This window comes from Melanotaenia boesemani, chromosome 4 (genome assembly GCF_017639745.1).
Source record: "Melanotaenia boesemani isolate fMelBoe1 chromosome 4, fMelBoe1.pri, whole genome shotgun sequence".
NCBI lineage: Eukaryota > Metazoa > Chordata > Actinopteri > Atheriniformes > Melanotaeniidae > Melanotaenia > Melanotaenia boesemani.
Genome location: NC_055685.1, coordinates 9,732,136 through 9,748,276, shown reverse-complemented (window position 1 = coordinate 9,748,276; position 16,141 = coordinate 9,732,136). Strand labels below are relative to the sequence as shown.

General features: G+C 37.4%; 1 protein-coding gene across 3 annotated transcripts in view; it reads right to left on the bottom strand.

The window, feature by feature from the left end:
- Positions 1-16,141, bottom strand: part of LOC121638987 (phospholipid phosphatase-related protein type 5-like) — a 60,921-nt gene that overhangs the window by 42,702 nt on the left and 2,078 nt on the right. For all 3 annotated transcript variants that reach the window (XM_041984120.1, XM_041984122.1, XM_041984121.1), the window contains exon 2: positions 12,011-12,121. In XM_041984120.1, coding sequence (XP_041840054.1) covers positions 12,011-12,121 — 111 coding nt within the window. The remainder of the gene's footprint in view (positions 1-12,010; positions 12,122-16,141) is intronic.

Here is a 16,141-nt window from a genome sequence, read left to right as displayed (position 1 = left end):
CTTGATTATTGCCAGAAAACACTATACCAGACAGTTTAGCAGGATGTCGCTGCTTTTCCTTTTGCACTTGTATAATCACTCTGATGCAAATGCAGAATATTAAATAATTAGAATACTAATTTTATTGCCTTTTCTGACATATGAGCAAGAGAATATAAAAACATTAATCAAATTTAATTTTATCTCTACTTTCATCCAGATTATTCCAGATTATCTCAAAGTTATCATTCAGCTCAGGCCAGCTCCTTTGGCTTTTTCCCTAGATCTGGAGCGCAACTCAGTTTAAAACAATAAATCAACAAATTTAACAATGTTTAAACCACAATGAAATGCTACTACTCCAAACTAAATGACAAAACATGCAGTCTATACATGCCCTCTGGATCAACACACAATACTATCACACTCCAGCAACTTGGTAATAACACACTTTTGCTATTGTAAATAAATAAAAAATACATTGTCATCATTATAAGTTTTGGGAAAGAAAAAAGAAAACACTGTCAGATGCAGCAGATAAAGCCATGACAGGGAGTTCAGAGAGAAAACAGGATGACAGACAGATGCAGACTTCACTTTGTTGTTGTTATCAGTATGTAATAAATGATTAACGCTCTTGTTCTGTGTCATCTTTCCTTTCCTCAGCTCTGTTAGTAAAGTTGCTGATGTGTGGGTTTATAATCATGAAAAGAAGACTATCATGATCATTTCTCACTCTGCTCTGTGTAGGCTGTAAATCAGAGGGGACTAAAGCTGTGTTTGATTCCTATAATAAAACTATTCAAACATGTTTATTGACTCCAGATCTTCGCTTCAGTGCTTTGTATCACAGCTAACGAAAAAAAACAAAAAAAACTTAACACTGGAACAGCAGCGTGTTCATCCCTGTAAGGTCATTTATCAGAGACTTAACACTTATAACTTATCCTTATCATCTCTGCCATCCTACAACGGTAGCCAAAGATGACAAGTTAGTTTTTTTATTTATTTATTTGTGGTGATATGGAACAACATAACCTCTGCTGACCTTATCCTCTGTTGTGCCTCCATAAAGATTTTGTTGCTCTAACATAACCTTATCTCATCTTTTTTTTACTTTACTTTGCCTGATTACCAGAGTGGCTGGGTAATGGTTCTCTGGTAGGAACTGTGAACTGTTTTCTTTCCCAGTCTGGATGACTGAAAAGTTCTTAGTGACAGTGTCTACATTATATCGACAGCTATTCCTGCTAAACAAGCTCATTTCAAAGTGACAGCTAATTTTGGAATGACTGGCTATAATGTCCAGCAGCTGCTACTCAATCTTTTCAAGTTTCTGTGATTAAACAGGGAAGTCTAGACAATAACAGCAACTGGCAGATTTGTTACTGTACATGCTGTATGTTCTGCAACTAGCTGATTCAGATGATCATATCCTGAGTTCTAATGTCTGTCTAAGATTTTCATGACTATTTTGCAGACAATACATTTTCTTACTACCGTTTACTAGTAGCTACTTCTTGCACAGCTGGCCTCAACCACAGCAACATCATCATTCTTTGGCCCAGTCCTGATTTTCCCAACCATTTAGCCCTACTCCTCCCTTTTGCAGTGGTAAGGTGTCATTTTTATTTCAGGGATCAAGGAGTAGAGGTTAGCTAATACTTAATCACACTACGTAACTTTCTGACCTTAAAACTCTGCGTTCCTGACTCATTTGATGGCACATTGAAAACTGTTATTTACATTTCTGCCCAGCAGAGCCCCAAGGCTGAGAAACTGCATTTCACAACTTTTTCTTCTGGGATGCTACGTGACGTTGCATCACATCCTCGCACTGCATCACACACTAGCAAGCAGATATAAACACACCGGCCATTTTTTATGCACACTGTGGCTGATTCAGCAAAGAAAAGCAAAACACAATATCAGATGAAGAGAGGAAAAGAAAGTCTTTTACTGGCTGGTGAGAGCTCACAATACAAGTAGGATGCACAGTGGATGGCTAATTAGCCATCAATAGGGTCACTGAGAAATGCTGCTAAACAAACAAGATGTTGGGGGCCATTTGGATAGCTAGACTACCACTAGTCCTTGAATCCTAAAGGAAAATGGGATTATACCCTAACTGCAAAAAGTAAAAAAAAAGTAGGAACTAGTGGAAGAACTAGCACTGGGCCTATCTCGCTTCTCAGCTGGGTGCTGGCATAAAGGTCAACATTGAGAAGATAGATAAGTGACGTCCCCTTTTCTGCCTTTGCAGCCATCAAACTGTGCCTTGTGCAGTTAGGACACAAATCTTCTGGATATTTCTCATTACGTACACACACATGGCCATGAGTGTAACAGCTGATTAACAGCTAATTTCTTTGGGGAGCCAATTGAGCTTGTATGCTAATGTTGCAGGAACAACAACAAGGAAGCCAGTTTCCTTCAAAAGTTAGCTTCAAATGAACATTACACACAAAATAACTCCTCATCAGAACATCTCTAGTCTTGATAATCGATAACAGCAGTGCTGCAACAACCAGAAAACATATCTCAAGGTCTGTACGCCAACTTATACAACTGGGCATTAGCTTAGTGATGTACAATTCTGCCTTTTGAGTTGATATCAGTTTGACGGAGAATAAGCATGAAAAAAAATTGCTGTCATGATTTTAAGCTGGTGCCCTATATATATATATACACACACACACACACACACATATATATATATATATACACATATACACACACACACACACATTTATATATATATATATATATATATATATATATATATATATATATGTGTGTGTATATATATATATATATATATATATATGAATGTGTGTGTGTGTGTGTGTGTGTGTGTGTGTGTGTGTGTGTGTGTGTGTGTGTGTGTGTGTGTGTGTGTGTGTGTGTGTGTGTGTGTGTGTGTGTGTGTGTTTGTATATGACAGTAAATATTACAGCATAGCTTTAGTGTAGGCATCTCTTTGCCTTGGGAACTGGGGGGGTTACCACCATCAATCACAAATGAGGGATAAAACCCAGTTTGATTAAATTCTAATACACTGTCTGAATAGATTCATCCACAGGATTAAACCACAGTTCCTAGCATAAGAAAGATGAAAGAAAATGGCCCATTTCTAGCTGACCCAGTAAACTAAAAGCGCTTATTAAGCTTTGCAATGAAGACTTAAAGCTCAAACCTCTGTAGTTCAAAGTTAGAACAGGCAAGAAATCACAAAGTATAATACAGAACCTGTGTGACAAGGACTGAACAAAATCTCTTCCACATAAAAGATCCCAAACCAGAACCGATGAAAGTAAATGTGACAGTAAAATAGTGCCTTGTGGTTAAAAAAAGAGAGGTGAAAATAAGAATGGGTATTGCCAATGTCCCTTGGGGCAAAGCTCGCACAAAGTGGTTCATGTCTACCTGGGGCTGTGTGGAACGGCCAGATGGCAGAAAAGTCAACTGATAAAGTCAAACATGTTTACAGAGGGTGAGAATGTGTGGACGGAGGCTGGTGCTGAGATGACAGCACCCTGCTGGCAGACCATAAATGTCACACCACTTAGGATGAACTAGACTCAGGCTGCTTCATTTTGCCTCAAACGTGTCCGACTTGTTTTTGAATGAGTAGAAGTAAATTCTACAAGAAGTGTGCAGGAGGCTGGTAATTACACACATACTTGCTTTTAAATATACTTGAACTTTTACCCATATTAGTTACAGTCAGTGTAATTGTATGCTAATGTAATGAAATAAGGAGTGCAGATGTTGTGGGAATTTTCTGTCTGGGTTGTCTTCAGGTACTCTGGCTTTCCCACTTTGCTACTATGCATGAGAGGGTGCATGGTAATTAGTCTCTGTGTCGGTCCTGTGATGGAACACTCTGGATGTAGTCTGGCAGTTGGGATAGGATTCAGCCCCTCTGCAAATTTAACCAGTTAAAGCAGTATGGACAATGAATAAATGTTATGCAATAATGTCTATATGATGCATTCGCTCAGTTTCTGAGTGTCATTTCTTTTAGACTGCACGCCTAAAGTAGGCTTGAATGATGAATTGTTTTTAAATCGAAACCACAAATTAAAGATTGCAGTTACCAAATCACAAAGGAGAGCGATTCATTTTCATTTTCCAGGTTTCAAATCTGCATCTAAAGATGGTTTTACTGAGTGAAATTGCTCTAAATATTTTTAGAGTTCAGATCTCACAACGTGTTGATGTTAAAATCTAAAAGAATAGTGAATCCATTTTAAGCCATACTACACAGAAAGGACTACAATGACAGTAAATTTAGCTTGCTCAGCTGGGACTCCATGAAGGACATGAATTTCTCATCATTATACAAGTGTTTCCATCTTCGCCTTCTTGGGAGAGTTTAAATAAAATGTTGACTTTTGTCTGATTTTCAGGTGGCTGAAACAACATATTTTCCATTCATTCTCTGTGTCCTAGTTAGCGTGTCCTCACATACATGTGTGCAAGCATGTTTGTGCCTATACACATTGGGGTAGGAAAATGATGTTCTGTGGTGTAAATAAGATAAAAAACAGTTTAGTTTTTTAATACAAGGACCAAGAATAAACCTGTTCTATAAGTATTTTAACCTTTAGGCCACATGAAGATATTTTTTTCTCAAACTTGTGATTTTGCATTAAATATAAAATAGCTCATATTTAGATGACATCTCATGTAGTAATTTTTTATCTTATGTTATAAATATATTTCTGCAATTACACTGAACAGAAGCTGGAATTTGACAAATTAAATTGCAAAGCAAACAGCAATATTTGAGAGAAAAATGCAATTTGATTTTTTTTTGCTCTTATTGGCCCACAATAAAGGCCTCAAAATTTTTGTACTCAGCAACTAATGAGGAACAGATCTGGGCTAATGATTCATTAATGATTAAATAACCTTCTGGAAACCTATTCTGAGACTAATAGCTAATTAATCATTGGATAATAATTAATTAGTTACCTCTTTTTTAATAAATGGTTTAGATTAACCAGCTGGACAACAAATCTGTAACAACTTCTTTTTTACTATTTGCTAACAGACTCATTTGATCAACAGTAGTTCTGCAGTACGTCATCATTAACTCACTAGTCATTAACCTTTTAATGACCCCTGAAGTACAGTGAAAACTATACTTGCATACCAAACCATTACCTCATCATTAAATTATCATTAGTTAACCTTTTTGTGTTCAGTCCTAACATAGAGCATGCAAATGGGAAGGAATTCGCACCAGTTCTCAAGATTTACCTCTTGGCCATGGGTGTCACATATATAAATATATATATATATATATATATATATATATAAATTTTTGTTTTCATATCTATTGTATATAAAATATGTTAAATAAATATATAAAATATGACATTCATCATGCTTTCTAAAAGGATAGTTCATCAAGGGAAAAAAGGAAAAATGTGGAATTTTCATTATTTCTAGGTTGTTGTTATTTTACTGGTCTGGCCCACTTTGAATTGAACTGTAGGTGGCCCCTGAAATAAAATGAGTCTGACACCTCTGCTCTAGGCAATAATAAAAATACGACTGAACTGACATTTCTCTTTAAATGACACACTAGTGGTTTATGTGTCAGCATTAATCAGCCTCAAACAGAATTCTATTTTAAATTTCTTCACAAATCTCATACTCTCATCATTATTTGAATGAAGGTGGTTTTACATGTCTTCAGAGAGTTTTCAGTAGAAAACTGAATTAACCTACGAAGAGGCTGCACCTCTTCTTCTTTTGTCTGAATTAGTTTCCAGATGAGCTCATATAATGACCATCTGATGTGATTAGATTACACTATAGCTAAGATTTTATCTCAAAGATGGCTTGATGAGGGTGTTGTTTTTTTTTTTGTTAAAGAATTATATAGGCTACTGCAAAACGGCTTTATGCAGAGCATAAAATTCCACCCATAATGGTTTTTCACCATATATTCATCTGAATAAGTCACAGGTGACTGTTTGAGCCACCCCCCCCCCCCCCCCCCAACCCCACCCCCCCCACCCCAAAAAGAAAAAAACCAAAACAAATCAAAAACAACAACAAAAAAAAAAAACAAAAAAAATCAGGAAACTACCTACTGAGCATCCTTGAATCAACATGGCTAAACAGCAAATGAATAGGCTTGGCTGCCGCCTGGTGTCACTGTATTGTATTACAACAAACGGAACAAGACCAAATAGATTACACTTCAAGCAGTGAACAAGCCGGAGGGTTAGAGCCTTAAAGAGAGGACAGGGAGAGGCAGCAGAGGGGAAGAGAAAGAAGATAAAAAGGCGGATAAAACGGTTAATGAGACATGAGTACATAACAGAATGCGGCAAGGCAAAGCCGAGCACGCCACTGGGAAATAAAACAAAGAGTGAAGGGAAACAACGGGCGAGAGGAGGTGCAGGAGGGCAAATGAGGATACATGAGAGGCGGAAAGAGGGTGAGGTGGAGAGAAAAGTAACATGGAAAGGGGGAGGATCAAAGTCGGCACTGTTGGGCTCCAACATGCCTTACCCTCTTTTCTTTCAATCTTCTTTTAGCTTTGTTTGCTTATGTCCCTGTGTGTATTTTATCAGGCAACCTTGTTTAAGATTAACTCATTATTAATTTATTTATTTTTTTATCTGTAAAAGTCATCTCTCCTCAAACCCAAGCTCTCTGCATCATCCTTGCAAAATTTCCCCCTCTCTCCTAAACATCTCAGTTAAACTTTGCCATCACTCATTTAGACTCTGTGCATCTTCATCTGTTCTTCTTTCCTTTCACCCACCTCCCTCCCTTTAAAGCAAACAGATGCCTGGAGAGCTTCCTCACACCAGTCAAATACGTATCTGAATGGCACAATTCAAAGCTGCAAACCAAAGAAAGAAAAAAAAAATCACATAATTTTACAAAATTCTCCGTCCTCAAGCGTACACGCCCCTGCATCTTCCAGACAGGGAGGAATAATAGCAATTGCAGGCTAACATACACAAACAATTTCCCAGAATAAAACCCTGCACATCAATTAAAGACTTACCCCAAACCTCTGCCCATGAATGTAAACATTTAATGGCATGCACAAATTTTTTAAAATAAACTATTCTTTGACATGCATCCCTATTTTTGAAGAAATTGCAGCTGTTTTATTGACACCTTTTAGCAGTGAAGGCACAACCTTATGACATTCATCATGTTTTATCAGCGTGGCCAGCCCAGATTGCAATTCTCAATCTTCTAATTACATGTAGCTCAGATAGAAGCAAAAGCTATGAACATAATGTGTGTTTCTATTTCTGTTTAGATAATGTAACCCCAATGCTGCTCCTCAGATTTAGGCAGCTACTCTATTAAATACTTCCAGATGAAATAAAAGAGTAGCGTATTGCGATTATGTGGGGTTTCTCATCCCTATCCCCCGCCCCTCGAGTCAGATAACATGGGGGAAGCAGCACAGCTAACAAGTGTTTCAAACATCCGCCCAGAATGTTGAGAAATCCCAGAGCAGCAGAGACGCTGGCAGGTGCTATTCATGGAGTCTGAGAGATAATGAGGAGGAAACTAGGAGGAGAATAACATAAGAATGAATTGTTACTGTGTCCTTGCTGAAGAGTGGAGGCTCATATACAAGAGATCAGTGTGAGCATTTCTAATGAAGTGAGTGTGAAAACTCAAACTAAAACATTAATAAGTGCAATATTAAAATATGCAGTCGTCAAAGATGTAATGAACACAGAGTTATCTAAAACAGCTTTACTGTCTTCCCAATCTGGTTCCCAATCAGAGTCACCAGCATCAAGCTCTGCGGGAGAAATGAGACCTGCTTCCACACATGCATACTGTGAGCACAGTTTGATTGCTGCATCTTCATCTTGGCACAAAGAAAAACACAAAACAAAAACAAACACCACAAATGCATCACCTGAAGGTAAAAGATATACTGAGGTGGAGGCTCATCCAGCGGGGAATGTGAATAAAATGAGCTCATGCAGAGAGAAAGGTGCTTTGTTGTAGGAAACTCTGGCCCATAAAAGCAACGCTGACCTTAAAAGAAAAAGCCAAATTCAAAAAGCCTGTGCATAAAAAGAGCACCTTAGAGCGGCAGAGTCTCTCTGAATTTAAGATGAGCAGAGGTCCAGCAATCTACAACAAACTATCACAAATAGTGAACAGATCCACATTTGTGAAGTAATTTAAGTAAAACATCCCTCAAAATAAAATTGTAAAGGTGTTTAATATTTATTAACTTACAGTACATGACATCATCAAAAGATTCAGAGAAGCTGGAATCATCTCAGTGTAAAGGAGACATTGCTGGTTGCCTTTCGGGCAGCGCTGCATTAAACACAGACAGGATTCTGTGATGAAAATCTCTAAATGAGCTCAGAAAAACTTCCAGATATCATCCTCTGTGAACACAGTTCTCCCGGGCATGTCATGATCTATGTTTTTGGTTTTGGTTTTTTTATCGTTGTGTTATGTTTAGTTCTATTTTGCTCTGCTTCCTATCATTAGCTCACCTGGTTTGATTTGGCTCATTAACATTATCCGTTCCATGCTAATCCTTGTGCATATATATATATATATATATACACACACACACACCCCTCGGTTTCATTTAGTCTTTTCCAATCAGTTTGTAGTGTTCATGTCTCTTTTTAACCATTGTAGTCTTCATGTGCTTTAGTGTTCATGTGTTTGTAATCTTTTGTTTTTTTTAGTATTCATGCTAAGTTCAGTACACGTCTTACAGTTTAGTTTTGTTTATTAAAATCATATTCTGCCTCCTCCCTCATAAAGCCTGTATTTGGGTCCACTACTTCCATGCCATGCAACCCTAACATGCCATCCACTAATGAAGGTCAAAGCTCAAATAAATCATACATGATCCAGGAACATCTTTTCTGGGCCTAAACTCAAGGAATGGGCTGAGATAAAGGAGAAAACAGTTTTAGGGTTCAGGAAAAATTTTAAATGAATTTTTGAGGTCATGGACACCAGCTAATCGTCTGGCTTATCAGTTCTCAGTTAAAAATGCATCAGTGCATACAGAAATGGCAACTTGCACATCTGGAAAGGCAGCATCAGTTAAGCTCCCATCCAGCCAACTTTATATTCAGGGAAGGCCTTGCATATTCAGCAAGACAATGTAAAACAACATTCAGCATCTATTCAATCTGCATGGCTTCATAGTAGAAAAGTCTGGTTACTGGACAGGCCTGTCTCCAGAACAAAGCTTTCACTAAGTCAAAATATTTGGCACATCATGAAATGCTAAATATGCCCAAAAAATACCCAGGAAGCCCCCTATTGAGCAGCTAGAAGGGAAAGTCAGCAGTTTCAATACTGGAATGTTTTCTATGTTCTATTGTGTCTCTATTTTACATACCCCAACTTTTTGGAGCTGGGGTTGTAATTCTATTCAGCCTTGATCACACCAACTTTTAACCAAACATCATCCCACCCACTGCTGTCCGAAGCAAACCAGTCCAATTAAAATGACTTAATAAAGAAGATCCTTTGAAGCGTGTTTAAGCCCCCAGAACAGCCACTTGTGCAGCTTTGCAACAGCATGGAGTGTAAACAAGACAGCGAAAAAGGACAACTTAACCACTTGTCCCACAACGCTGGAAGGTAAAACTGGGCACCTTTAAAATTTCAAAATGACATTTAAATCTAGCAGAGGAATTAAATAATCATCAAGATACTAAGTACAGAGGCAGAAAGCATTTGTGACTGGAGGAAAAAAGGGATTAATGATAGTGAGATATTGCAAACAAGCCTTTAGATAAAGTGATAAGCTTTCAGTGGGACAGAGTGGGGGAAAAGGAACAAGGCCACTGTCAACCAGATAAAATGATAAACAAATAATAAGCAGATTGAGTAGCAGTGATGGAGAGCCAGATTGTAAGCAAGAAGATGGCATGAGAAAAGGAATCAGCAACAAGATCACAAGAGAGGAAGAGGAATAAGACGGGGCATTTGAATGGAAAAGAAATGCGTAATGAGATGCTAATGTAACAACAAAGGATAGGGAGCCCTCTGGGGGGAGCTATGCTTCAGCAAGCTACTTTAGAATGAACATAGTCATGGAGGGGTGGGTGGGTGGGGGTTAATTTGACAATACCCTTTATGAAACTACTGCACTGTATGCAGATTCATTCAGGTGCATATGCTGTGGTTAAAGTCAGGCCCCATTTACATCATCCCACCTCTGGCCGTGTTTGAGCTAATGCAAACAGAAACAAAAGCTTTGGAGATGCTCTATTAAGATGGCAAACCGGACTGAAATTCTCATCCCAGATTCACATCACCCTCTGGCTTGTGATTTGAGTTGAACATGAGGGCAAGGTTTGCTGGGAACAAAATCCATCGGAACTAGATGCAAAACAGCATAAGGAACTAAGAGAAACAAAGGAAGAATATAAGCAGAAACATGTGGGGGAACATGTTTTCTGCTTATGGACACATGATATTGGGGTGGAAGACAAGCTTTAGAGTGGGAAGAAGAGACAGGGTTTTACACAAGGGGAAATAATGGTGTAAATGATGTAATTCAAGTGGATGAGTGCTGGAGAAAAGATGCTAAGAACTTGTGTGAATAGAGTGACTGGGCAACACTCAAGAGGCCATCAAAGAGAATGCTATAGGAGGGGAGGAGCAACTCCGACAGATACAAGCCTGAAGATATTATACACACAATATAAAAATTAGAAAGCAAGAAAATCATTACAACAAATACTCAAGAGGATGTTGAGGGGCACAATGGAGGAAAATACAAGTAAGAACAAAGCTGTAAGTAAACCTGCAGGGACTGTGGGATATTGGGCTATAAAGAGATTAAGAAGCAACAGATCTGTGGTGAAGAGCATGTTTATGTGGAAAGAGTGTGGGATTTATGTGTTGGAAGAAAAGCTAAAAAAAAAACAATAATATCTTATGAGTGTGTTGTGAATTAGCAAAGACAGGAAGAGCAAGACAGAAAAGAGAAATATTCACCCGAAGAGGTGGTTACCTCTGCAGCTGTACTAAACAAAGATGCTGTTTTCACAAAAACTAAGAACACAAACGTTGAATGAGTCCAGATTTATTACAGGATCAGTATTTACCTCAGTCTGTGTCATTATGTGAAAAATTACCATTATCAATCATCAGCTCTTTTATTAACTGGTAGGCTTTGTGTTGTCTTAGTCTAGACTTTAAGGTCTCAATTTCTTTAAGAGTACTTCATCAACTTGCAGACAAAATTTAAAAAACATGTACCACCCTCCCTAAAAAGAAAGAAAAAAGCAAATTCAACTTGTTCTGCTATCACAACAGCAGCTCAGAGGACTTCACTTGAAGCGTGTTAGCTGTGGCATGGGCTAATTGGGTTTCCGTTCTTAATTAGCCCAATTAATTTGGAAATGGAGCTGAGGCCATCAGCGCTCCACCAGGTCATTTCAGGATTACACAGAGAGAAGAGTAGTCATGTAAAAACAGAAAAGAGGAAGAGTCATTTTTCCACCTCCTGCTGAATATTATCACCAAGTGAATCACAGACTGAGGATGATTACCCCTTTGTAACAATTTATCCAAATCAATCACTCATTTTGGGTGCCAAAAAACTGAAAATAAAGCTGCAAAGTTTAGCAGTTTTTAGCTGATACTGTTACTCTGCAATGAGAATCACATGAAAGGATGAAAAAAGAAAAGAAAAAAGAAAATCAATAAAAAGAAAGGAACATTCAAAAGCTGTAAAATGTGCTTTCATGTGTCCATCAGTTTGCTCTGTGTGATAAAACAACCAGTAGCTTTCTAAACTCTCCCACCAAGTCCACAACTGTGTTTTTACACTGCATGTAATTTTCCTCTGGCAACACAAAAGCAAAATTTGAAAATACAGTTTTTAGTTCATTCAATAATACAAAACAAGAAGCAGAGACCTTTTTTAACTTGTGTTTCTGATGTGAACTGACTCTGACAAGCATGGGGGATCAGATTGTTGAATTTTATTTCCTCTAGATAAGTTCTGTACAATTGTCACACTCACCTCAACAAAGAGGAAGCAGGGCACAATGAAGGTGCTGGTTTTCTGCAAGCCTCTGTCTGCAGGAAGGTTTCTCATTGGCCTCCTCTGAGTCGACAGCCCACTGTCAATCATCTGTAGGGGGGTTCATAACAAAGAGTTAAACTTCTCTCGAATATATCGCCTGTGCTGTGAAATGGGGAAATGGGATGGTTGGTGCAGTGGTACTAGCTAAAAAGGATTATATATAAAACCTCTCTGTAGCCTTGTTTGAACCAAGCAACAATAACTGTACTAAAATATGAAGCCAACAGAGAAGTGTCACAAACTGCAACTTCTTAAATGGCCACTTAGAGCTCTAAAAGTCCCACATGCCCAAACTTTTCAAACTAGAACCACGGTACCAAGACAAAAAAAAAAAAAAGAAAGAAAAGTGGGGGTTGGAGGCTAAAAGTCTGACATCAGCATGTTTGCACGTCATAAAACCCTGTTTAAATCATATTAATGCTGTAAAATTAAAGACATTACTGCTTCATAAGGAAATGTGTATTGACATTTTCTCCCAGTCAGATCTATCCTTTATATGTCAAAAACCAAACACAGTGACAACCATGACTCTGACTCTGCATTTATAGGTTGTGTCAGTGATGGGCAAGAGACAGGCTATGGTATGAAAGCAATTACCTCATCTAAAAGGAGAACATGACAAAGGAGATGACTATAGAGTTTAGGAGGTGTTTGAGTAAGCTCTATCCCCTAGAAAGAAAATGAAAGGTAGTAGAAGACTACAGATACCTGGGGGCCCGCCTGGAGAACAGACTGAACTAGAAATGCAGCACTGACTGCTTGCAATAAGGGACAAAGCAGACTCTTGAGGAAGCTTATGTTTGCAGCAAGATGTTGCTGATTTTCTGCAAGTCTATTCTCCAAAATGCAATCTGCTTTGCATCCATCATTGGAGCAACAGCATCAGAGCCATTGACACACACAAAAAAATGAACATGTGCGGGGGGGCTACTCTAGAGCTGCTGTAGCTGACTGTGCAAATGAAAAATGGCTTACAACTTGCACATAATGGACAAAACTGAATAACCTCTACACAACATAGTGATCTATCAATAAGGTGTGTTCAATTAGAGGCCTCTTCACCACTGTTGTAACAAAGTACAGACCAGGAGGTTATTCCTTCCCAAAGCTGTAATTCTACAAAAGTGTGTACAATAGTGACAAAAGACGGGATGCACAGCTAAATGGACCAAATATGGATATGTGCAGATATTTGGATTGGCCCATCTGCAATATCAGAGTAACATTAGCCAACAGCAGGGGTAGACATTCATGTGCTGGTTGTTTTGCATTAACTTTACTCCGAAACTGTCAAGATTAATTTAGATTTATGATGCTGGGCACACACACATGCACACACAAAAACAGAAGATTGGTCCATGTCACCACTGAAGTTACAAATGGTTTAAAACATTTAAAAAAAATTAAAAGTTTTTATTTTTGTGTGAAAGCATATAGTAGTTTTTTAAGCATTTTTTAAAAGAATGTTTTAATTAAAAGATGAAGTCTTGAAATACAGTCCAGTTTTTTGATAGAGAAATGAATTACTAAAACAATCATTATCAGTTATCTGCCAATTTATTATCTTTAATATCAGTATCAGTGCGTCCCTACTGATCACTAATTAATTATTTGTTTATTGATAATGTGACACTATTAATTTAGCATTTTTAAATTGAGGAAAATTGAAAGTTACTTTAATTATACAAAAAGGAAAACTGAAGTTTCAATATGTAGTGTAATAAACTAATAAATGGGTGATGGGTTTTGTCCATCTTTTATACACAGATGGCTAACACAAAAACGTTTGCCAGGTTAAAACACAGTGTGTCATTGTACACAGGATCAATGCTCATTAAACACAAATTTAGTGCGTATGACTGTTTTCAGAGCCAACATTCAAAGGGATTAACATTTAATGTAGCTGACAGCTAAAGCTGAAATGCTCAAACCTTGAAACCCACAATTAGTTTAGTATTTGAGTCAAGAATGAAACATAAATTTTTCTGTTTTATATTTTTATACTTCTCCATTGCTGCTTTCTGACAACTTTTACTTTACCACGTTTTCTTCTCAGCTTTCTGGAATGGCTACTTTAGAAATTCAGATTATAAATACAGAATAATAATAATAATGATAATAATAATAATAATAATAATAATAATAATAATAATAATAATAATAATAATAATAATAATAAATACAGAATGTAACCAAGTGACAGATTATGATATATTATCATTTACTTGCATCAACTAAATTCAACTTGATTTGGGACGCTTTTGCATTAATACATGAAATTCAAAGTGCTTTACAGAGCAAAGGCAGGACTTGAAAGGAAGTATGTAATTTAATAACAAAAGAGCTTGGCAATACTAGAAAAGGCTTTTTTCTTTATGTTTATTAAAGTAACACTACAAAAGTTTGCAACCTTAAAATCTGTGCTTTTGGCTTATTTTGATGGTAACCTGGGATTCATCATGAATATTCCCACGAGCCATCATTGCCCTGCAGCATTCCAAGGCTGAGAAATTATATAACTTTTTTCCAGGCCAGGGCGTCTTATGACAGCTGCAATTTTCTTTTTCTTTTTTTTTTTTTTTTTTTTTGTTCTTTTACAACACTGTGTCACATGCCAGCAACTGAATATGAACACATTTGCTTGTTTGAACATACACCATGGCTGATTTAGCCAGGGAAAGAAAGAAAGTGACAGAGCAAGAAATAAGACAAGAGTCAACATTGGATTGACTTTTACTGGCTGGAAAGATATCAGAGAAGAGACAGGATGCAACACAGATGCCAAATGAGCTTTCATTAGGGGGTGCCAAAGTGCAGAAATCTGCTAAAGTTCAGTAGTGCGGCTTTAACTACCAACACACACACATGCTTAGCATTAAAAACACTAAATTGTATATTACTTAGAAATGTGCATTAAGTTGACAGATTGACGTAAAAATCATGGCTTTGACCAGCTGTCAATCTTGTGATCAACCTGTTTACCAACTGTAATAGAAGCTAAGTTTAACTTGCTGTCAGTGCCTCAGCTAAAAGATAAGCATTAAAAAATTCTTAGGTTGCGAAAGCACAACTGGATTGAAACCTTCACAGCAGTAGCACCGCGTTTCTGAATTCTTAAGATCTCTATGCAAAATGAGGACACATAATGTGCCATCCACCCACTGATAACCTGGACACTTTCAGCACTGCTGATAGCTTCTGTACCTCTTATTTTCACACATAATTCTGTCTGAGCTCAAAGAGGGAATCCTTCGACTATGATGTATGAGAAAATGAAAAAAAGTAGGCTACAGACAACAAAACAAAGAACTGTATACAAAGGCACACCAAATACACATGCACAAATATCCAGAAATGCCTACAAAGATACATTCTGCATGATACATCAAAAACACACACAGGTACATGCACACAAACACAGGCTGAGTAGGCAATCAAAAGAATGGAAGGGGAAATGAGGCTGAAAGGAGGAGAACTAGAGTGGAAACAGAGGAATGATGATCAAAAACAAAAACCTGACAGAAGAAGATAAGAGCGAGACAAAGTCATGACGTGGAAGTTGGGAGATTGTTCAGATGTCAAGAGGAAGGAGTGAAAGCAACAGCAGGCTCAGCTGTGGGAAATAATTGTAATTGTGGGAGATCACAGGTGGAAGTTGGTGACAAACAGCCTCTGAACCCAAAGAGGAGAAGATCGGGAGGGGAAGGTTGGAGTATGAACGATCACTTATGAGATGTTCAGGAGTTTCTGACAAGCAAATACCTGTCATGCTAAATAACATCAGCTTCTGCTCTTTTAACATTAAATCAGCAAACAAATTTCTTAAAAAGTGTTTACCATTATACAATATTATATATATATATATATATATATATATATATATATATATATATATATATAACACATGAAAGTCCATGTCTAAACTCATATACATGTATACAGATGGGCAGACACATATAGATTTAAATTTCAGAAATTGGTTCCATGATTTAATAAATGCTGTTGTAGTGTTATTTTAAACTTAATGATGCTATGTTTTGATATTATCAATAATAAAGCAAAATCCAG